Raw genomic sequence first — 24885 nt, forward strand, 5'->3', positions numbered from 1 at the left:
TTGTAAAAGAGACAAATTTAATTTAGTGTATATGTATATATATATATATATATATATATATTTTTTTTTTAAATACACTGTACTGGTGGGTTAAGTGTCTGGTTGTTAAACATGTTTCTTGCCTTGGTTAATACCAGCCTATGTTTCGGCGACACCTTGATATGTAGCCGACATGATCTGCTCCTACAAAGTCAATGGTTCACAAACACTGGTGGCTCGTAAAAGAAAGTTATTAAACCGATTGCTTAAGGAATAATGAGCAAATAAGTCTGATGCAAAGATCTGTAAGGCAACTAGCTGAAATGTTGAAGTTTAGTTGACATGATGATGTCATTAGTGCACAGTATTTACACCAACCTCTGATCTATTACATACACGTACATAGCGCTAACGCTTAGTCCTCCACATTGACACGTCCACGTGTGTCTTACTTTGCTGCCGCTCTCTGGCAATGAAGGGGTTCATGTAACTCAATTGCTAGGACTTTTAGTTGAAGGGTCCAAATGCATACAATGTGGTTTCATAGCAGCATCTTCTGTCAAAAACGAAGTGAGGCTCCACTTCAATAATATATGAGACGAATGGCACTTATACTGTATGAGAGCAATGAGACTCGCCCATCCAAGAGCATTTCCCATACAGGAGTGTAACAAGTGGGATTGTGTTGGACAGGTTCACACCTGTATACCGGGGACACAGTGAGCATGTTCTTCAACAAATACAGTAACCAAATGCGAGGAGGGTAACTCAGGCTGATCACATTCAATGCTATATAGATGAGTGTATAATTAAAGCTTAAACAATACGAAAAAAAATAATTCCAAATCTCTACAGATGTAGTTTTTTTTTTAATGTATTACTTCTCTCCCTCCCAACGCATGTCTTCCTGTCCATCCCAAGGGTTATTAGCTTTCCCAAACTTACACGTTGCTCTCTCCTGTTAGGATAATGCAATAATATCAATAAGGTATAAGAAGGAAAACCCGTGCAGACTAAATCACTGATTATGGATAGAGCCTGGCAGATTATTGATCATACAGATCCCCCCGGCTGCGCACTTCTGTGTTATGGTCTTTTCTTCTTCGGCATTTCATTCTTTGTCTTTGCTCAAACCCTTTTTTACTTCATCACCTTGATGCCCCTCTCCCGTATCTCCTCCCCTCCTCTTCCTCTCCCGTGTCTCCTCCTCCCCTCCTGGCAATGGACAGGGAGGAAAACACTCAGGACGCGTGAGGAGCGGATAGGCCCGCGCGTGGCGCATTCTCATTGGTCCACATCCTGACTGATTGTCTCTGCACAACCAATAGGGCGCCTCAATGAGGACTTTGGAGGCGGACGCGGAAGGAAGAGGCCGGCCCTGGCAGCTCTGCACAGAATACAGATGATGCTAGCAATGAATCAAATGCATGGTCTAGCATCAAACCCAGGCACAGTGATCCCGGGGGGTTGTTGACATTAACACCACTGTATAGGTATTTTGCAGTCTCTGTCCCACTTGTGGGCAGTTGAAAGAGTTGTTATATTGGTCACATCAATTGGTACTCCTGTGCTCCCATTCCAGTCATCAGATCTGGGATGGTGCCTGTGCCCTTGCAGTTAGCCGCTTGGCTGCTGATGCTACTGCTGTGCTCTTCTCCATCTGCCACCAAAAAGGAGGACTCCTGTCAAACGTGCAGAAAGCTGGTGGAGAGGTTCCACAAGGTGAGATTATTACCTAAACACACAGTCAGAGGTGACAGCTGATGTGCAAGGTGGGCTGTAGGTAGCTACTATTTTTCTGAGCATTCTACAGGTTGATTAGATTGAAGGAAAAACCTTTATATACTGTACTGCTATAAAAGATCAGACACATTACCTGCTCATATTTCCTTTTATGCCTCATCCATAATATACATCAGTAGTTCTCTTGTATATTTATACTGCATACTTAAAAGCACTAAGTGATAATTGCAATCAATTGGCTATAAAAAAAAAATCAATGTAGACTTATTTAAAAAAAAAAGGAAAAACATAATAAAAAATATTTACTTTTTTATATGAAACTGTGATCATTCATTGTTTTATTTTTGTGCTTGCCATAGTCCGTTAATTGCAAATATCGTTAGTGAGACATGCACACAATACCACACTGGTCCTCGTCTTTCAGATGTTTCCAGTGGTTTTTACAGAATAGAATATTTTACTGTATACATGCAAATAATCTGTAGTCTTTAAGAAACAAATGCAGTTTAATTTAACATCACTTTGTAATTGTTTGTCAGTCCGGGACAGTTGAGGGTTAAAAACTAGAGTTTTGGTTCATATAGAGATTACAGGACAGTTTTTTCACCTGTTGGAATACATTCACCAAAGCCTATAACAATCCATAATAACATTAGAATTTCAGAGCTGAACAATGCAGGCACCTCTGGGCAGCCCCGTGGTTAAGAAAGGTCATGTCACAAAAACTCAGTTGTTAGGACTTCAAAGCTAAACCGTGTAAGAATATAAATCAAGTGGCACAGAACAATCTATGTTGGGCTATTGTAACCAACCTTTAAATTATAAGACAGTTCCTTACTCCTAGGAATGGAGAGTAAGTGGATTGCAAAATGTATTCTCATGTTACATAAAAGAAAAGCTGCCTTTATTTTATTCACTAATTATAAATCAGAGTCTATTTAAAAACATTGTTTGAAATGTCACATCTATGTATATTTACGGATTATTGTCATTGGTTGCTGTGACAGGGTAAATAAAAGCCACCAGCTATATGCCTGGAAAACCTATGTCTTGTCTGCAGTGCAGCACTGACTATGTTAACTTCAGCTGGGAACCTCAGGACAATTAGTTGGATCCCAGCTGCCTAATCAAGGTGTGTTAAAACCCCAGGCTGTAGACACATGGAGCTGGCGGTTGAGGAGAGAGGAGTAAGGACTGAATTGAGATTACTGATACAAGGTCTGTAAAGCAAAGTACATGAATTATGAACTGCCTGTCTCCTGCATAGAAAAGGGTAGCTGCCTTATTCTTACACTGTCTACTAAAGAGAAACTGTTTTGTTTTGTCTGCTGAAGAAAAAGCCATTTTTCTTTTGTTTGCTGAGGAAAAGCTATTTTTGTTTTGTGTGCTGTATAATTTAAGGCTAAATAAATAAGCCTTATCCAAAGAACCTGAGTGTGTAGTTGCATTTACCCTGCAACAGTTGCCTTAACTTTTTAATGAAACTATAGGTGTGTCCTAGCCCTGACAGCTGTTGGAAACAGTTGTAGTAAAGGGTCAAACACTTATTCCCAAGCTTTGCAGTTATGGCATGGTTTTGTATACTTGCTGCATGCTAACTTTCACACTGTAGCCTATTTATATTATATTTGGGATGTTGTGCATATTGTTTAGAGGTATGGAATTCTTGGCCTGGCTTTGACCCTTAAGCATTCAGGGGTGGTCTATCTGCAAAAACTGTTCAAGTAGATGAGATTGAAAGCAGATTGTGGTAACCAGAATAGAACTGATCAGAGGGTCTACGTTAAGGACGCTCATTTGGAAACAATCTATTTTTTTGTTCACCTCTGCAATTCCAGGTTCTATGTTTCTAATGCCATTAGATGTTTCTTTTCTCTCTTAAATTATAATTTATACAGTCACCTCAAGTGTTACTGTTCCTTCCAGCGGTAAAAGTGTTAGAACAATATTTCACATTGGTTTTAGGATTTTTTTTTTTTTTACAAAATGAAAGCCCAGCTTTCTAAGATTTGTCTCCAGTTGCAGTCCTCAGTAGCCACATATAAGTATTTTATACTTCCAGAGCATTCATGTTTTGTTTTTTAATGGGCCATGGCACAGAGCATCAATATGGCGACTTAAAATGTCACGGGCCAATAGGAAGCTGTGACATCATCCCTTGTGGCTTCCTATTGGCCCACGTGACTCGGACAGGTTTTTTTACAAACATAAGGTGCTGCTTTTAAAGTAACAATTGTGGGTTTGCATCCTGCTAAAAATTGACGTTTCCCTTTTTTCTGGGCCCACTGAATTCAAGCATATCAGCTACTTATGTTTATTCGTTTGACTTATGATGGCTTCATAATTACTATGGAAGCAATACACAAAATAAACACAGCAATTCACCTCTAGTTTTGAGGATGGACTATCACTAAAAAACATTTAATAGAGATGGTAAAAACAAAACAAAGCTTGTTTACCATAGTAAAGTTAGTTTAAAACATAATTTTAGAATACTTATACCTCTCCTCCATTTATGTTTAAAAAGTGTTGGTTGGATACATGTAATCTGTTATATGTGCTGCTCTGCTTAGTTCACTTTTGACTTTGCAAATTAGTCTTGAGGACAGAATGCTAAAATCCTCACGGAATAGAAACTGGTGCAGAACAGGTTTACACTGTTGATTTAATATTCCAAGCAGAACTGTTATTTGTGTGTAACCCATGTTCCCCCACCCTAAGGGAGATTTACTGCGGTTACCTGGTGTTGGTGCTACCTGTTGGCTCACAGGAGGATCTGAGAATCCGCCGGTTGTAGTGGGGATTATCAGGACAGGCTTTTAGGGATCAACAGCTATTCAGTGCAGCGCCTTCATTCCAGCAAGACCCATCATGGACAGGTGCAGTCCCTGTAGGAAAACCTCTTCCCTCCCCCTCATATACGGCAGTCTCAGGCAGGAGTATAGAACATCAACAGTTATTTATTCTTCCATCAGTACAGCTTGAGGCCCCAAAAGTCTATCCCTTGTCTCCCATACCCCCTGGTGGAGTATAGGGTAGCTCTTTTCCACTTCCCTGCGGAAGGGAAGGTCTGGCACCAGGTCCCTGGCACAGGGTAGAATACATCCCACTCCCCCTGAGGGGAGAGTGACAGCACACACCCACCTCACCATTAAAAGGGAGAGGCAGAAGAAGACCCCTAAATTTGGCTGCAGTCCCTTTTTTGTGCCCAGGGGAGGGTCCCAGGTTGCCGTCCCTAATATGGGCAGTACCTCGGCCTTGGACCACCCCCCTGTCACTTTTAGGGAGTTGTTTACTGCAAGATGATCAAGATTAACCCTAACACTGCCTGCACTTGTACCAGGGCTTATGTGTTAGGCAGGGCAGATTACTAGCCCAGGGGTTACCTGGCTACATGTATTATACCGTGTACCTGTTGTGACACTTATTAGGTATCACTCTAATTCAGGGGAGAGCAACTGCTGCCCTCAAGGGTCACGAAAAGCAGGGCCGGCCTTAGGGCAAGGTTTTTGCCTTGAACCCCACGCTCACAATTCTCCTTTCTCCTGTTGGTGCTGGGATCCAAATTCCGCCTGACAGGAGAGGGGAGAGCTGGGGAGTACCTGAACCGGCGCACGACCGCACCACTGCTCAGCCCAAGGGGTGTGTGTGTGTGTGTGTGTGTGTGTGTGTGTATAGCAGGGAGAGGGAGGAGGTGTGTGTAGCTGGGGGAGGTGTGTGTAGCTGGGGGAGGTGTGTGTGTGTGTGTAGCTGGGGGAGGTGTGTGTAGCTGGGGGAGGTGTGTGTAGCTGGGGGAGGTGTGTGTAGCTGGGGGAGGTGTGTGTAGCTGGGGGAGGTGTGTGTAGCTGGGGGAGGTGTGTGTAGCTGGGGGAGGTGTGTGTAGCTGGGGGAGGTGTGTGTAGCTGCGGGAGGTGTGTGTAGCTGCGGGAGGCAGGAGGTGTGCATCGCTGGGGGAGGTGTGTAGCTGCGGGAGGTGTGTGTAGCTGCGGGAGGTGTGTGTAGCTGCGGGAGGTGTGTGTAGCTGCGGGAGGTGTGTGTAGCTGCGGGAGGTGTGTGTAGCTGGGGGAGGCAGGAGGTGTGCATCGCTGGGGGAGGTGTGTGTAGCTGGGGGAGGTGTGTGTAGCTGGGGGAGGCAGGAGGTGTGCATCGCTGGGGGAGGTATTACCTTGTGCGGAGCGGCCTCCTACAGTCTGTTTCAAGACAACGCGCCATCGTCACGCCGTGATGTCATTACGCCACAGGAGGAGAGCCCCGTTGCAGGCATGTCACCTTGGGTGTTACAAAAGGTGAGGGAGTGGGGAAAGTGAATGGACTGGGCGCTTCCCAAATAATAATAAATTGGTGTAATGAATAACACACCAGTGAATACACAAATAAACCTTACACCAAAAAGGTGAATAAAAATATATATATAGTGTAGGAAAAAGCAGCTCAACTTCCTCTGGTGGGACAGTTCCAAGTCCCAGGATGTGGAATTTTCTTTTCTTGGAGTTGAGGAGGAGCGCAGGGGAGGATCGTGATATGTAAAAAATAAGATATATATATAGTGCAGATGGTAGATCACTGCTAGAATAACATTCAATAACAGGAATAGAACTCACAAAAATCGTAGTAGGTTATAGCATGTCAGAGATCCATCTCTCTCTGACTGGAGCCCTTTGTATAGCAGGAATCAGGATACCCCTCAGTGGAGTGATTGATATGTAAATAATCACTGCTTCGAAGCAGTGTGCGAAACGCGTAGAGTTAATCAAGAGAATCCACACACTGAAGGACTGGCAATCTCATCGCTGACACCAGACCCATTTTGGCTTCACCGCCCTCACCGTGACGAGACCGGAAGTGACGCGACCGGAAGTGACGCGACGGCAGAGATTGATGCAGAAATCCACCGGGAGGTGCAAGTGAAGCACCGGGCAGCAGCTATACACAACGCCACCCTTCAATCGGCGGTTCTCTCCACCACCAGTTTTACTAAGGGAAAATGTGAGTTTCCTTAAACCATTTGTGATCAATACATGACTTATAGTTCAAATTGTATGCACTATTGTGATTCTCTTTATTTACATATCAATCACTCCACTGTTATTGAATGTTATTCTAGCAGTGATCTACCACCTGCACTATATATATATCTTATTTTTTACATGTCACGATCCTTCCCTGCGCTCCTCCTCAACTCCAAGAAAAGAAAATGTCACCTTGGGCCCCGCCAAAGGTAAGGCCGGCAACAGGTCAGGTTTTCAGGATATCTCTGCTACTGATCGAGGCACCTGGGTTGAAGCAGGGATATCCTGCAAACCTGACCTGTTAGTGGCCCTTGAGGACTTGAGTTGCTCACCCATGCTGTAATTGGGTAACATTGCACTCCTGATCCAAACTGGTCCAGTCCTATATTCGTGTACCTTTTGAAGTGAAACTTCCTTAGTGGCACCTCATTCGTGATGGGGCAAAAAAGAATTGTGGAGACAGAAATGAAACGGATGTGACGTCAGTGCTGGCAGTTGAGGCCGGGCTGTGTTCTGGCTCAGCCCGACCCCAACACTGACATCACACCCGCTGCGGCGCTCCTAATCACCACCCACCCAGCCCCACACCCCCCACACACCATGACATATGCGGCGGCGATAGCCGCCGCTCCTAACGGCCGCTGACATGCTGCGCAGCCTCTCTCCTCCCTACCTCCGCTTTCCTGCGTCCCGCTGACTCAGCGCCGCCGGGGTCGAGGAGAGGAGCCCAGGGATCATGGAGGGTATCCGCCGCCGCAGCTCATAACGAGCTCTGCTCCCCCCACCCGCTGACATGCGGCGGCGGCAGCCCTCAAAATTTAATTGCCGCCACTCCTGCTGACCTCCCTCGGCCGAGGCATGGAACGGGGGGGGGGGGGGGGGTAGAGTGAGCTGCGTTCCCCACAGCACCAAGCCAGCTCCCGCTGACGATGACACGCTGCCCCCCTTCCCCGCCGACACTGCCTCTGCCCACGCAGCACTTCCGGAGGGGGGGGGCCTTTATTAGGTATCTGCCCGGTGCCCGGTGCGGCCGCGTCTCACCGGGGGGTGGGGGGGGGGGCGAGGAGAGACTCAGGCAGAGCCGCCGCGGGTCCGCAGCTCTGCCTGTCTGTGAGGGGGGGGGGGGAGAGGAGAGTCTCAGGCAGAGCCGCCGCGGGTCCGCAGCTCTGCCTGTCTGTGAGGGGGGAGGGGGGGAGGGAGGAGAGTCTCAGGCAGAGCCGCCGCGGGTCCGCAGCTCTGCCTGTCTGTGAGGGGGGGGGGGGGGGAGGGAGGAGAGTCTCAGGCAGAGCCGCCGCGAGTCCGCAGCTCTGCCTGTCTGTGAGGGGGGGGGGAGGGAGGAGAGTCTCAGGCAGAGCCGCCGCGAGTCCGCAGCTCTGCCTGTCTGTGAGGGGGGGGGGGGAGGAGTCAGGAGAGAGGGGGCAGGACACAGAAAGAGAGACACACATACAGTGACAGACACACACACATACATATATACACACACAGACACACACACTGACTGACACACATACACACACACACACTGATTGACACACATACGCACACACTGACTGACACACATGCACACACACTGACACATACACACACACTGACTGACACACATGCACACACACTGACACATACACACACACTGACTGACATACACACACACTGACTGACATACACACACTGACTGTGAATAGGTTAGGGGGATGTGTGAGGTGCAGGGGGGCTGCGCATACGTCACACGGTCACACGCACGCACACGGTCACACACACACGCACATGGTCACGCACACACACACAGTCACACGCACACACACACAGTCACACGCACAGTCAGTCGCGCGCACAGTCAGTCGCGTGCACACGCACTGTCACGTGCACTGTCACGTGCACTGTCACGCGTACACGCACTGTCACGCGCACAGTCACACACAGTCACACAGTAACACGCACAGTCACACGCACAGTCGCACAGTCACACGCACAGTCGCACAGTCACACGCACAGTCGCACAGTCACACGCACACACACAGTCACACGCACACACACACAGTCACGCACACACACACAGTCACGCACACACGAGGAATTCACGCTTAGTGCAAATACAAGGGATGTGTACGCATGTTCTAAGTCAAATTTATTTGCGTTTTGTCAATGAAATTTTTTTTTGATTTTTAATTAAAACATCACCAATACAAATACAATTTCTGTGACAAAAGTCAAAGAAGTTTCACTTACTATGCGCGTGCACAGCACACACAGCTTTTTTTTTTTATGAAGCATTTCAAGCTCCTTCTTCTTCCATTCTATGTGCTCCAAAACTGCTGTGTATTCCACTATAAAGTCAATGAGGCTTTTCTGCTGAAAACCGGTGCGACGGCACCTGGCCCCGCGTTCTTCCCTACAACATTTAAAGGGGCTGCCGGGGGAGAGCGTGGGGCCTCTGTATGTTCCGGCATCTCCTCCTGCTAATATGTGTCGCTGCGTCGCCATGACAACGTGGCAGGAGGAGATGCCGGCTTCGGAGAAGGTAAAGGCCACGCCATGCTGCCACTGCATCGGGTCCCGCCAAATTCCCAGCCGGCCCTGTAACTATTACACAACTACTGTACTATTGCAACTCTTCACATCTCCAAACTGTTCATTATCCTACAAAGGTTTTGAAGCACACTGTGTTGTTTTTTTTAAATTAGATCATTTGTATAGCTCTTCGATTGATTCTAATCAAAAACGTAAGTTCTGCATTCACCCTGAAATAAACATATTTATTTTAACGACATGTTTTATTTTCTGCAGGGTTTAGAAGATACAGCAAAAAAGAATTTCGGAGGAGGTAATACCGCTTGGGAAGAAAAGACATTATCAAAATACGAATCTAGGTACAGTATTGAAATATCATGGCGCAAGTATGTGCTGAACAAGTATTTTCCTGTGTAAAATGCAATTTTGTTACATATTCTTACTGCTAAAGTTTTACATAAGCAAATATTTTTCTTGGATAGTAGTAATCTCTGATGTACAGTAAACACACGGTGACGTTGCAGTGCGCTTGTTTACATTTCAATTAGTTCTCCATTAGCTGAGCACTGAAGATAAATCAAATCCATTATAAATGTAAGTGGCAATGTTACTTAAAGGTGCAGAGACATACATGGTACTGTGAGTATTTCTGTTTGTCCTTTTAAAACAAATATGCTTGAAAGATAATACCAGGGGTGGCCAACTCCAGCCCTGAAGGACCACCACCAGATTCAGGTTTTCAGAATATCCCTGCTTCAGCACAGGTGGCTCAATCAGTGACTCAATCATAATGACTGAGCCACCTGTGCTGAAGCAGGGATATTCTGAATTTGTTGGTGGCCCTTGAGGACTGGAGTTGGCCACCCCTGGTTTATACTTTGTTTTTGAATCAGCTTACTTCCAAAGTACTTAGGACATATTAAGCCTTGGCATCGTCCACTCCTTACTTATTGAGGTACTAAAAAAAAAAAGCCTTATCTTTTTTGGCCGGGAATATATGACCTGTCACTTTTCATGTGACTGCCAATAAGAGGCTATGGAAGCACTGCTGGTTTTGTATTCAGCAGTTAGGCCGAGTCCATGATGCAGGCGCGTGACGGAGCGCATGGCCTCGCGTGTGCCTGTCAGCCGAGCGATCTGTGGCCTTCAGATCCTCGCGACGGGGATTCGTGGCCGATGACGTCACGGAGCTGGTTCGCCCTCAGTGGGTGAACCGATCACGTGACCCTGCCGTCACGAGACGAAGACAAAAAATGTTGTCTCGCAAAAAAATAACAGCCGCGCCGTCACGCACGCGCACTCTATGGATGTTCCCGTAGACTCAATGGGTTTGATCGCGCGGTCGCTCTAAGCATTGAAGCGGCCTTAGTAATCAGTACTTCCTTTACATAAATGAATGATTTGTATTTTAACTGTTTCCTTGTAGTGAAATCCGCCTGGTAGAGATTATTGAAAGCCTGTGTGATAGCAGTGACTTTGAATGCAACCACATGGTAGAAGAACATGAAGAACAGATTGAGAAATGGTGGTTCCAAATGTGAGTTTGGATTCGTTTTTGGGATGAATGATCTGGGAGGCTTGGAGGCGGCTTTCTTCTTCCCCTTAATGATTCACCAGCAGTGGACAGGAGCTCTGCAGATGCAGCAGCCAGTGCACAACAAATATTTATATTTGTATATATGTCTCTGTCTGCCTGTCTCTGCCTGTCTCTGTCTCTGCCTGTCTCTGTATGTCTGTGTCTGTCTCTGTCTCTGCCTGTCTCCGTCTGTCTGTCTCTGTCTCTCTGTGTGTCTCTCGGTGTGTCTGTCGCTCTTACCTCTTCCTTTCACCATAGACAAGTTAAACATTTAAGAAATGTAGATGTTCATACCTGTCCACATTTGTAGACATGTCTCTCAGATACGTTTAACCTGTTAAACATTGTCTTTAGTTGTTATCCTAGGAGGGACTGCCCATTTTTAAAGCTCTCATTACACTTTGAATGTCCAGAAAATATTTGATTTTAGTTTTCCTTTTTCATCATGATCATATTCTCCCAATAGTTTACTGCTTTTCGAGAATTATGGAACCAAAAAAAAAGTTTGTATGTGCATCGTTTTTATATTAATTTCTAAAAAAAAAAAAAAAAAAAAAACAGCTTTCATCACTGCAAATTTGGGTCTGCATTTGTATTGCTGGTTTAGAACCAGTAACTATCCACTAATATAAGCAGCAGACATAGCTTACTTTGTGATATTTTACTTGACTTTCGGCAATTAGACTCTAGGACCTACATGTATGCAACTATCAAATCCCCACAAGCCTCATGGCTTTAAAATGTTCCCAAAGTGAAAAGCAAAAAGACTTGAACATTAAAAAAAAGCATCTCTTTTTAATGAACAGCAATTTGGTGCATTAAAGAAGCAAACTGTGATGCCTGTTATTTAATTTTTTTAGCATCATTTAAAGCCAGGAGTTTCCCCCCCCCCAAACTCAACTGTGCCAATTTTGTAATTGCTTTATAAGAATTGTTACCTGGAAAAAATAATAGGGCAAGAGGAGTGTGCCCATTTCTTGTAGCCATTTGAAGGCTGTGTCAGCATCTTGAGACATTGCAGTTACTGGTTAGGCCATCCTGCAGCCATCTCTGTTTGTCCTAACAAGTACTGGCAAAAGTCCAAATGAAATCTCAGCAATTAGAGCATTCTGGGGGTTTAATTACAGCAAATCCCGCTGTGGAGGACCCTCTAGTTCAGGGGAGGCCAACTCTAGTCCTCCAGGGCCACCAACAGGTAAGGTTTTCAGAATATACCTGCTTCAGCATAAGTGTCTCAGTCGTTTTAAATTAAACCAAAATTGGGAGAGGGTGGGTGGTATTTCTGCTGCAATGTTAAGCAAATAACATGTTAATCTTTTCAGTCGAGGATGAGTTGTTGCAATCTTGATATTTTACAGGAAGAAGAAATATCCTGATTTACTGAAATGGTTTTGCATTGAAACTATTGAAGTTTGTTGCTCTCCTGGAACACATGGACCTGACTGCTTAAGTAAATGGCTTTTACCTCTGATATTTATGTTACAAATATGGAAAATGGTGTCATGTACAGCACACTTGTGAGCACGTGACCTGTATGTGGGACGAGGGTTAATACACAGCTATCTAGCTGACACACTTCACCTTCCGCAAAGGTCCCTCATAAGAACAATATCCCCCCTCAATCCGTCCTAATTTAGCATCTGTCACGAGCAGCACACAAGTGAGCACATGACATGCATATGCAACCATGGCTAATACACACTGCTTCAATAACTCACCTTTCGCCTCCGTAAGGTTCTTCAAATGAGTTAATATTTACCCCTTACTTGTTTTGCAATCATATCTATCCGCTGCTACCACCAAAGAAATATCAAATATGACATTTGCAGAGTGTAAAGTCCCTGTTTTTATTAAAGTAAAACTATACACTTTAGTGTGCGCGACGGATGACGTCACCCGTCGCCGCTAGCGAAAGTTGTAATTCGTTTTCCGGCGACATCGGCGACAGCCTCTGAAAAATTTGACTGGCTTCAGAAATTCACGGCGCTGCGTCGCACTTACTGTAAGCGCACGTGATGGCGGCAATACATTTGTTTTGCCGCGGCGTCGCCGGCACTATACGCGCAGCCTTACACACACATCTGTGTCCACAAATGTTCCTAACTCTACAAAGCGTGCAACGGTTCAATCATAGCCCAAACAATTACTTTTTAAAGTTTGCTTTAATATTGAAAAATAGTGCTTAGATTACAGAAAAATTATAATTACAAGAACATACAATAAATGCAGAGAAGTTTCTTAAAATAAAAGGATAATCCTAGCTGAATTCCTTATACTTTGCCACAGGTCATACAGTAAGTTCTTCCTAGAGAGGTCACTGGCGTAGAAAAGATGAAAATTCACGTGTCTGATCCCAAACACACCTCTGTTGAATTCGAATTTTCTATTCAAGTATGTCAACTTTTATGCCCAGAACTTTGGAATTGAAACACGCACAAAACTCACCCCTGTCGCAAATCGGCTCTCCTGACATTTATACGACTTACGAAAATAAACTGGTTCTGGGTGAATTTTTCTTACATTTTACTCTATATAAAAGGCCTCATAACTTTGTGGCCATAATACGTAGTCACACGTGAGTCATATCAGTACGTTCATGCAAGCTTGCCGAATATCACAAGGCTAATTTTGACTGACTTGCTCCAAAATGTGAGCGACGAATAGATATCTGTCCCTTGCCACCACCTAAGCATGAAGGATTTGGCCTTGTTGCATCCGTATTATTGCTACTGTTACGAATAGTTACAATTATTTTATTTAATATAGCCCTCAGACTAAGTAGTGACCTGTCTTGTAACCTCTCTCTGTGATGCATATGGGATATTTCAAGAATGTAAGGATTTATTTGAGGCTGACAGCCCATGATTTGGCTATTGTCTATAGCAGTGCTTCCCAACACCAGTCCTCAGGGAACCCCAACAGGTCAGGTTTTAAGGATATCCCTGCTTCAGCACAGGTGGCTCAGTCAAAATGACTGAGCCGCTGATTGACCCACCTGTGCTGGAGCAGGGATATCCTTAAGACCTGACCTGTTGGGGTTCCCTGAGGACTGGAGTTAGGAAACACTGGTCTATAGCTTTTAATGGGCCATCGTTGATTCCCCCCCGCTCCCTCCCCCCGAATGTTAAGCCCTCTTTGTAGATCAACACAGACACAGGAAGGGCATTGACCTGCATAAAACAATTCTTGTATCTTTAACACAATTTCAAACCATCGTTAACCCCTGAGGTACCAGATTGATAAAAATGTCAGGGAGTATTAAGTATTTTAGTTACAAATGGTTTATCCGGTTTCATAGTACATCGGCTGCATTTAACGGAAACTTTAAGGCAGATCCTAGTTCTTCAGAAGGTTAGAAAATGCATGCATATGCCAGATTAGATATTCAGATGGCAAATGAAAGTGTAATTGAGATATCCTAATTTTATCACCAAGAGTCAGCAGGTAGCATTTCATTTCTGATTGATATTTTTAACACTGGAAGTATCAGAGGAGCTGAACTACTTTGCTATTTTATTGCAGCACAAAGCATTAATTTTTATTGCAGCACAAAGCATTAATTTTCCTCTTTGCCGGGTACATACAAATTCAGTGCATTTTAACATTTTGAGTTTAAATTCTTTTAAAACGTTTAGTAACAGCCATGGTTTGGTCACATTTTGCTCTGAAGCTGTATATGACACTTAAGTAGCATCCAATTCGTATACAGTCATGTAAGAGTTGACCAGATAATATTTTTCTGTTCTATACACAAATATGATTTACATTTTCTTATTTAAATATTTCCCACTGTCTCCTTTTCAGCTTGTCTGGGTGGATCAGAAAGGCCTTGTTATGGGAATGGGTTTTGCAGTGGTGATGGCACAAGAGGTGGCGATGGGTCTTGTCGCTGTAAAGCTGAATATACGGGGCAATTATGTCTCGAGTGTGCAGATGGTTACTACACGTCTGAAAGAAATGACACACATTCAGTTTGCACTGGTAATTGGTATTTAAAATGTTTGAATGTAATATATAATTGTGACTCTTCCATGGTTTCAGTCCTGTATTTGAATACTGGACTGATCTAAACCTACAATAGTTGAAAGGAAATGCCATCGCTAAGGTGATCTTTTCTCTGTATATTACTTGCTGGACTACAACAACATGCTGTTACTTTGTATATTACTTATTCCAAATATATCATCACTTTGAAGGATTTGGGAAGGTTGGGTACAATTACCACGTTTCAAAGTCCACATTCCACTTTGCAACATATATTACGAAAATGAAGCCCTGACTAATCTCAAATTCAATGGACCTTACAATGCTTACTAGTTTAGTTCGTTTAGGTACCATCCCTTAATGAGGAGAGAATTCTGTAGTGAAGTGGTTTTCAACCTTTTTTTTGGTTAAGGAACCCTATAATTGTATTGTGAAATTCTGTGAACCCCAACCTTCTCTAATAGCGCGTCCGAGATCAGATGCATTGTAGGAACCCCAATCCTCTGAGGTCAGATGCTTTGTAATTAACCCGAACCCTCTCTAATAGCGTGTCTGAGATCAGATGCATTGTAAATTCTTTTGTATTTGGTATAATTTTCAATTGACCTGAAAATTTCAGGTAACCATTTAGGAAGTATACTGGACACCTTACAAGCTCCTATTGAACCCCCAAAATAACCACAACATATATATAAGCATATGAGTGTCACAGAGGAGTGCTACTGAGCATGGCAATATATATTTAAAACCAGAGACAGAACATAAAACACAGACAAAGCTCAGTTTTAGCACATCCAGTGAAACTCATACACGGTACAGTGCCTAAATATATATGTATAAATATCTATTAAGTAAAATGGTCTTTTAGTTTGACAGTTGGCTCAGGGGCTTACAACAATTTTGGCCAAAAATGTCAAACTAAAAGACCATTTTACTTAATAGATATTTATACATATATATTTAACCATTTAGGAAGTCCTTGGGGAACCCTAGTGTTCTAAGGAACCTGTGTTGAAAAACACTGCTCTAGTGATTACAAAGTTGCAGAGATGCATAAGATATTTTTAGATCATTCACAATGGTAGACATTTCAGAAGCCCAGCCAAAACTACCTTACATCGATTTTATTTTGGTGAGAAGTGCTGCAAAATATGACCATGAAGCATTTTATCTATGGTTACAAATTAAAACATAAAAGTTATTTCTAAATGAAAAATATTATTTCAGCCATCTTCGTGGGAATGGGACGGTGATGTGTGATAGGCCAATGTTTAGAGTGTATTTCAAATGATTAATATGGTACAGGTAGTCCTCGCTATCCAACGTTTCACTTTACAACGAATAGTATATCCAACGCTTTACAATGCAACCCTATGGGCCGTTTTTCGACGCCGTTTTCCAACGCTCACCGCCACTGATTAACATGAGACTCACTTTACAACGGTTTCATTATCCAACGCTACTTCCAGAATGGATTCCGTTGGATAACCGAGGACTGCCTTTATTCTGTATCTGTACCTCAGTGGCCATCATTATGTTATCTGATTCCTCGCTAGAATGGCTGACTCTTAACACTGGAGCATATCTGTAAATTACTTGTTCCATCTCCATTAACAATTGTCAAGTGCAAAAAAAACTTACTTAACTGTTACTTGATCAAAAATCACATTTGGGAATGTATCAACTTTGTTGTCTTTTACTATTGCTCCATACGTAAGCTCTTTAAATTGCTTGCGGACCTCATACATAGGGGTCTATTCACTAAGCGCCAAGATCATCATTGCATAATTAACAAGCATTGCCTTCCACTACTCCATTGAACTGGTATTAAAGACTGGTAACCATGTGTTCTCAAGCTTTAATGCCAGCGATTATTGTTTATCATTACATTACATATAATATATTATAGTGGAATCGTAGTAATGAATAATGTGCAAATCTTTGTGTGGTTTTAAGTAAAGTTTTCCATGACTGGAACTGAATGTTTACACAAAATAGATTTTGATCAAATAATTACCACAATATGAGTAGCACCCCCAATAATAACCTGTACAGTGCCAGGGGTCTGGAGGAACGATAACATGACTGTGACCAGGCCCTGGATGGTGGACACAGAAGTGGACGGGGCTTGACTTTCATTTCGATCAGTGTGCCTGTCTCATTTTTTACAGATATTTAAAAGTAGCATCTCCCAATGCATTGGAGGAGTAGAGACCTTTTAGCACCCAAACAATTAAGCTCTTGGTAACACAATGAAAACAGTACATATTGAAACCCAAAGGAGATGAACTAATTGAAGGCAATGTTTTAAGCAGATCATAAGTTAAAAGGCTAAGTTTCAAAGTATAATTCCTGAATGTAAACCGTAGTAAATGACATTTTGTATGTTATCCACAGTTTGCCATGAGGCATGTAAGACATGCCATGGATCAACTAATAAAGACTGCAAGAACTGTCAAGACAGTTGGGTCAAGGATGATGGAAGTTGTGTAGGTAAGAACTTGGAATGGCCAGGCTTAAAGTTCTCTTTGATGCCAAAGCAGAGAGCATTGCAGAGTAAAATTATGATCATATCTTATGAAAATGTAAGTAAAAAAAAGTCCTGTTTCAGACTTTTGGTCCTGGGATATTGATTTGTTATAGAGCAGCAAACTATAACCTAAAAGCAATGCATTGATATGTCTTGGAATAAACATGTAATGTGAGATGCACAGACAGAGCAGACGAGTTCTGAAATATATTTGAACAAAATCATAATTCTGTCAGAGAATGGCCATATCTTAAAAAAGAAAAAGAAATCTGTGATTGTGATCCATATCTTATAACAGTTTGATACAGGCAGGCCCTTTTTAAAGCAGCAATACTGCACCCCTGGCCCCTCCCCTTTTTAATTTCTTATTTTAATATGTAAAGCGTGTGACAGTGTATAATTTTGCCTTCTTACAACAGTTTGGTGCTCATTTATAAATCTGTAAAAGTCCTGATTCTGTGCCTAACTAAATGGCCACCTTCTAACGATGTACTGCAGTCTATGAAATGCTGCAGCTGATAGTAATATAATGTTACATAAGTGTAACACATTATTGTTACAGCTTTCAGAGCAATAGACAGTCAGCTGTTTGGAACACAGCAGCAGATCTGTTTGGGATACTTTGTTGCCAAAGGATGATTTAGTTAAGAATGCCTAGAAGAAAGCGCAAAGAAATGCCTCCATGGTGAAATAAGTATGGGATTTGAATGGATAAAATAATGATTAAAATACACTCCTTTCCTCCTACGCGTTTCGATAGATCAGTGTCACGAGTGCTCACCACAAACAGGACAGGACTGCAAGGCTGAGGTGGGGATGTTGGTAACCACCGAACTGCAACCGAGCAACCAAATCTGGAATGCAGTGTGAAGGTCATGTAGACGGGTCAGGGTAGGAGATGGTAGAATGATCGTGGTACTTGCCGTGGTCTAGGGTTGGAGAGATCGGATAGTCATAGTGCAGAGCCGGGGTTCAGGAGTAGAGAAGGTTGAAGTCCAAATACGAGCCGAAGTCAGGGGTCAGAGAAGGCAGAGGTCCAGGTACAAGCCGAAGTCAAACAGGAGCAAGGAAGGCAAAGCAAGGGTTAAACAAGGCAACAGCAAGGCAGCAGGATGCTTGAGGCAAGCACTAGTAACCTAAACAGAAGTTTATGCTCAGCCAACTTGTAGCAGGGTTGGCTGAGCATTTAAGGAACAGGTAGCCAATAGTTGGTTAGTACAAGGCTGCAGGGTAATGAATGAGAACCGCCCCCTCAGACATATTCAGTCCACTGATGGGCAGGGGCGGGGTGAAGAGCAGGTGAGGAATAATTATTGAGAGTCAGACTTCTCAGAGCTGTGCGGCGCTTGTGTGCGATTTCCCCCGGCTTGGTAGTGCAACGAGCCTCATGAGTCTCGTCGTGGGGTGGGCCACAGGGGGCGGAGCCTGGACACGGTGCGTGCAGTGTCCCCCAACCTGGCAGTGCGTCACCTGTCTCGTCACAGGACATGTCACAGGGGCAGAGCCAACGCCCAATCCTCACACACAGCTAGTAGATAGTTTGATGAGTGGTGCTTCACCTAATGTATACCCTTAGTAGTAGATGTTGATACTATTCAATATAGAGAATGCTGTCCTAGTGTCCATAAGGCATGTAAAATAATATCCAATATGTCTAGTAATATCCAACTTGGGGAGATTTGGGGACCTAGTGGTGCCCACCTGGCAACCACACAGATAAGTCCCTCTGTGAATAAAACCTCCCACAGGATAATAGCCAAAGGGATAACAGTCACTGAGAGGTAAAACAGAGGGGCAAGTGCCCTTTACCTTACAATAGTATCCAGCCAGGATAGGTTCTCCAGCGTGCAGTCCTCAGAAGTATGGATAGTCACAGAGTAAGATGAAGGAGCACAGCGTCCACTTGATAGTGCAAAAAATGTAGATCGGGCAACTCCCAAGAATAATGGAAAAATATTTATTGTACAAACCGCACCAATAAAGGAGGTATAGGAAACACACCAACGCGTTTCATCCAATAGGACTATCACCTTGATAAAGTCCTATTGGATGAAACGCGTTGGTGCGTTTTCTATACCTCCGTTGTTGGTGCTGTTTTGTACTTATATAGTTATACTAACTGTTATGTGTGTGTATGTATGTGTCTCTGTCTCTGGTGCCTGTGTGTGTGTTTTTGCCTGCCTCTGGCGCCTCTGTCTCCCAAGCTGGGTTGTTGTTGCTCCTGCGCATGAGCGGTGCGTCGAGCCACTGCGCTTGTGCGGCGAGACCTGGCATAGTGTTGTGTTTTTTTGGGCGCGACAGCCACACGTGACGGCGCACGCCTATTGGTACCGTGCCGTCACTCGCGTTACGGTTTTTCGTTGCAACGCAAAGATTTTTTCCCGTGAAAACACTGGAGGTGCCAGCAAAGAATTCTCACTTAAATTCATTAAGGTGTTTTTTATTTTATTTTTCACTTTTTGCTGCTTTAATGGACCAACATTAACATTTTTCACATATTGTTTTTGCATTTGGGTTTGTATCACATTGGTGTTGGTGAAGGATGCTGGGAAAAAAGCAACTGTGAAGCTCTTTAATCTCTGAGATATATCAGCTCCACTCTTGGCATAGATATTAATAATACAATTATACAGTAGCTGAGGTGGAAAAAAAAACAAGTTCACTGTGTTTAACATTTTTTAACGCTATACTAAGTTTTAAGGGGCTTTTTTTTATTGATAGAAATGGTGGTGCCAGCATTAATTGTGCAGATCTACATAGCCCACAAAAAATAATATTTTTTTAACATCAAGGGTTGGGGATGGTCTTTTGCACTTTATTATATGCAGCATTTGCCTTCCTCTTCATTTAAATATAACATTTCTTGTTTTGATAAACCTGATAAACATAAACCCGCGCTACTAATAAGCTTAAATTAAGCAGCTTGCCCCACCTCCCCCACCCCCCAAAAACCACAGAGTCTATTACATTTGTTTTCTCAGGATTCAAATACTAGAGGCATATTTCACTACTGGCCAAATTTAGTAAGGTTAGAGGGCTTTTACAGCTAATTCAAGACAATGTACATTTACAGCTAAGCACCACTTAATAAACATGGCCTTATACCTGCTCAAAAACATTGATTACACCTTTTAACAACATCTATGTATAACTTAGAAGTACCTCAAATGTTTATACTTGTACACACTGTCTTGTTTTGAGTTTAGATATTGATGAATGTCAAGCAGAAGAATCCCCTTGCATGGAAAGCCAGTATTGTGTGAACACTGAAGGATCTTTTTCCTGTAAAAGTGAGTATTATAGATATTTACTTAGAATGGATTAACTTTCTAACTATGTTCTTCTTCAATGTGCTCACATTGCTAAATACACATTTTTTTTATGTTCAGAATGAGTTGCGGATAGATTTTCTCACCTGTAACACTGCACAGTATTTATTTACACGTGTACACTGTGACACGGTCCAGTATTATCCATACAATGATTGCATCTGTTTGTATTTCAGCATGCGATGGCAGCTGCTCTGGCTGCACTGGGGAAGGTCCTGATAACTGTAAAACCTGCACATCAGGATATGAGTTAGAAGATGAAACATGCACAGGTCAGTGTCTTTCCAGTTGCATATTTAGAGGAATGCACATTAATTAATTCTTCAGTGTTTCCCTACATTTAGGAACACTGCCACAATCCCTAATGGAGTAAGGGGAAGTGGTCATAGTGTGATGGTACTGTATTTATGGGCATGGAGTTCCACTGCCTTTTAATTTACAACCCCCAGAGAACAACTATTTTTTTAATCACAAACTATTGGTTGCAATACTTTTCTTTAAATAAAAATTTGATTAGTCTTCCTAAATATATGGTCAACATAGTTTTTCCCTGATGCTAAATACATTTAGAATTTAAGTACAGTAAGTCACAGTACTACTACTTTTTAAGGCCACTTTGACCACTGATAAGGGTCTCGCTCTTGTTTCCACCCAATAGTATTGAATAATCGGAAATATTGTCACAGCATTAAGCACAAGCATCATTTCAACACGAATAGATCTGTGCACTAAACTTTCCATTTTCGGAAGTACAGTAATTCAAATTGAGTCAAGCTATTTTTTGTACATGATACAGTTTTGTGAAATGCAAACCTGTCACTGTACATTTTATACTTTTTAGATCTAAACGAGTGCAACTTTTCTGAAAAAGTATGTTTACGGGACAACGAAGATTGTGTAAACACTCCAGGCAGCTACACGTGTATTTGTGCTGAAGGTTTTGAAGAGGATGATGAGAAATGTGTAGAAGTTTTGAGGACTGGTAAGTTCGGCCATATATAATAAACGTTGATATATTTGAGAAACATGTTCAAAGTGTGTATCTCAGAGAAGAAAAAACCAGAGTTGAATAAGGTATAACATTATGTGTCGCATAAACTTTTTATTTCTGGCAGTGAGATGTTCTTGATCAATAGCAGAAAATATCTCCTGCTCTGGAATTTGAAACTTATTCTTTTTCCCATTCGACGTTCATGGCGGTGACACGTATGGGAAGCTCAGCCCAGGACAGAAAAAAACTCCTACAGGTGAACATAAAAGGCTCCTCCTCTCACCTGTAGTTAGTCTTTTTCTGTCGTCAGTAGAGTAGGTTTGTTGTTTTTTTGTGACACTCACTCCAGGACTACAGTGTAATTTTCCCGGCAGAGTAGTTCTCTCAGCCACTCTCTCATCCACCGATGTTCTACTGTCCGTCACGGGACAGCTATTCGTAGGCCCCAGGAATGACCAGGGCGGACTGCAGAGATGCTTCTGAGCGCAGCGGGAGATAGACCCCACGAGGAGATGTGCTAGAACCGGAAGTAAGTTTTGGCGGGACCGGAAGTACAGCGGTAATCTTGTTGAAGCTTAGTGGGAGACTATAAAGCACACAGCTGAGGCAATAGAATGTTGCTGGTGAGTTTTGGAGAAGAGTTAAGTGTTTGCAGCGAGCTATGGAGAGCAATACCCCGGCGGTTCAGCCAATGAGGGCCAACCTACCGGTTGGCATCATGACGGCACCCCCCGACACGCCCCCCATGTCTTTCCCCCTGCAGCTAACTGCAGACCGGGGAACTCGCCTGCACGTGCCGTAAGCCTGGCAAGCACGCGTGCAGGGCAGACAGCGGGGCCTTAGCCTTGGACTGACTACAGGTGAGAGAAGGGGCCTTCTCTGTACACCTGTAGAAGTGTTTTTGTTTTTCTTTTTTTTGCTACCCAAGACTGATGGGCGGAACTACCCATATGTGTCACCGCCATGAACTTTTTACGGGAAAAGAAAATTCTGGTAAGGAATACATTTTCTAGGTTTTACTTCAGTTGCTTATTAGCATACATTATTTGTGTTGGGCCAGACGGCATGGTACAGTAGTTTTATCTGGGCTGCTTCTGTATGTAAAGTAGGGACTTGGCTTTATAGAAGTTTAAGTGTATGAAGTCTGCTTCCTATGACTTGAACCTTTATTACAATAAAGATTATTATTATTATTATTATTATTAAAGCTTTTCACCTTGTAATTAATTTCAGCATGTAATTAAGTAAATATAACACAACAACACCAGAGGGTTTTGCAATGCATTGACGAGAAATGCATTGCTGGCGTCCTGGAACAGAAGGGGGGGTGGGAGGGGGGGGATTAATTGACTGGCAAACACGAAGGCATCCAGTGGTTTTAGAGCACATTTGGGTGCCAACAATAAGCTGGAACGCATAAATGCACAATAACTCGAGGGATCCTTTAGCTCAGGAGTGGGCATCTCCAGTCCTCAAGGGCCACCAAAAGGTCAGGCTTTAAGGAAATCCCTACTTCAGCACAGATGGCTCAATCAGTGACTCAGTCCATGGATATCCTAAAAACCGGACCTGTTGGAGGCCCTTGAGGACTGGAGTTGCCCACCCCGGCTCTAACTTAACAAAATGACACAGTGCTAAATAAAAACCTGATATTTTACTAATACAAATCACACCGTAAATCTTGTCATAATAGATATTATAACAAAGTAAATATACATGAAAAGGTCAGATTTCTAATGCCGCTACATGTGCTTAATTAATAACAGTAGGCAGCAATAAAAAAAACTCTTCTGTTGAAGCCTTTAGTATTTAAAGGTGCTATCCCATTTGTTTTGCCAGTGGAAACTGGGGCCTCTGAATGAGGAAGTGTTTGACAAACGTGTTTTCCGTACATTATCGCACCTTGTACTTGTCGGGGAACCAGTAAAGATGAGGGGAGGGGTGAGAAGGGACTGCCCAAACACTTGCCGAACACACAGTGACATCATACAAAAGGCAGCAGCCAGAAGAAATCAAACCCTCTCTAACTTAACAAAAATGAATACAAAATACTTATAGGCATATTCAGGTACAAAAGGTATCAACTACACAGATTAGATCCCTTAAACATGTGACTGGAATTAGTTCACCGTGGTCCTATGAAGGTTTGCCTCTTTAATCAGTCCACAATACATTGAAGACGCCTTCCAGCTTGGGGTTAAATATACAGTACTATATTTGCACAATGGGAGATATATTGTTGCATGTTGGCTTTACTTTGGTTAAGCATGGATTCATTTCTCATGTGGTTACAGGATCTCGTGTGGTTACAGGTCACGTTTTTTGGATAGCCCTGCTTCAGCACAGGTGTCTTAGTCAAAGACTGAGCCACTGATTGAGCCACCTGTGCTGAAGAACGGACTGATTGAGCCAGCTGTGCTGAAGCAGGGATATCCTGAAAACCTGACCTGTTATTGACCCTTGAGGTCTGGCGTTGGCCACCCCTGTATTAGGAGATAGATTGATTGTGATTATTTAAAGACAAGAAATAGTTTATTTTGTCAATTTTATAGAGACGGAGCTGTTGTCTTAATGTTTCATTTTATGATGTGTATTTTTCACTTTCTAGAAGAAGCAGAGACCGTCGAGGAGGAAACAGAGAAATTAACAAGCGAGCTGAAAAATTCAGTAGAAGTACACGAAGATCTCTGATGTACACCAAGAACTTAATTTAAATACCTTAAGTTATTTGAATCTAAACTCTACACTTGTTAAGCAAGATACTATGGCAATGTGTTTGTTAAATGAGTTACAAGTTTGCCAACATGTGATTAATATTTTTGCCTGGTATTGGAAAATCGATGAGATTGGACTTGCTGCATATGTTTCTTTAAAAACAAACGGAAAACTAAATGTGTTTTATATTTTGATACAATGCTTTCTAATAAACCTAGATTATTCTGTAGAAACATATTAGATTGTATCTGTCCCTTTTCTGAATGTGATTTATGAAATGATCTGTTTGTTGCGTATATATTCTGCATTCCTGTACTTAGTATTTTTATTTAGAAGATGCCAATATATTCTGCAGTGCAGAACATAAATAAGCACATTCATGTTCTTACTGATACAATCGGTATGGAGGTCCTGTAGGGTTGGACTATATACCGGTACCATAGTAATACAGCACAATGGCAACTGACGGTGAGTTGATATGGAAGATGATTTTATTACCGCGCTTGTGGGGTTAGGAGAAC

General features: G+C 42.8%; 1 protein-coding gene across 1 annotated transcript; it reads left to right on the plus strand.

Annotated features, from left to right (window-relative positions):
- Positions 1-1337: 1337 nt before the first annotated feature.
- On the plus strand, positions 1338-24601 carry CRELD2 (CRELD disulfide isomerase 2). Its single transcript, XM_075599822.1, has 10 exons — positions 1338-1701; positions 9516-9598; positions 10666-10776; positions 12174-12265; positions 14620-14796; positions 17197-17292; positions 20536-20619; positions 20835-20930; positions 21500-21640; positions 24258-24601. The coding sequence occupies exons 1-10, from the start codon at positions 1576-1578 to the stop codon at positions 24338-24340; spliced, it is 1089 nt and encodes a 362-aa protein (XP_075455937.1). The 5' UTR covers positions 1338-1575; the 3' UTR covers positions 24341-24601.
- Positions 24602-24885: the final 284 nt, after the last annotated feature.

The sequence above is a fragment of the Ascaphus truei genome, chromosome 5, assembly GCF_040206685.1.
Source record: "Ascaphus truei isolate aAscTru1 chromosome 5, aAscTru1.hap1, whole genome shotgun sequence".
Classification (NCBI taxonomy): domain Eukaryota; kingdom Metazoa; phylum Chordata; class Amphibia; order Anura; family Ascaphidae; genus Ascaphus; species Ascaphus truei.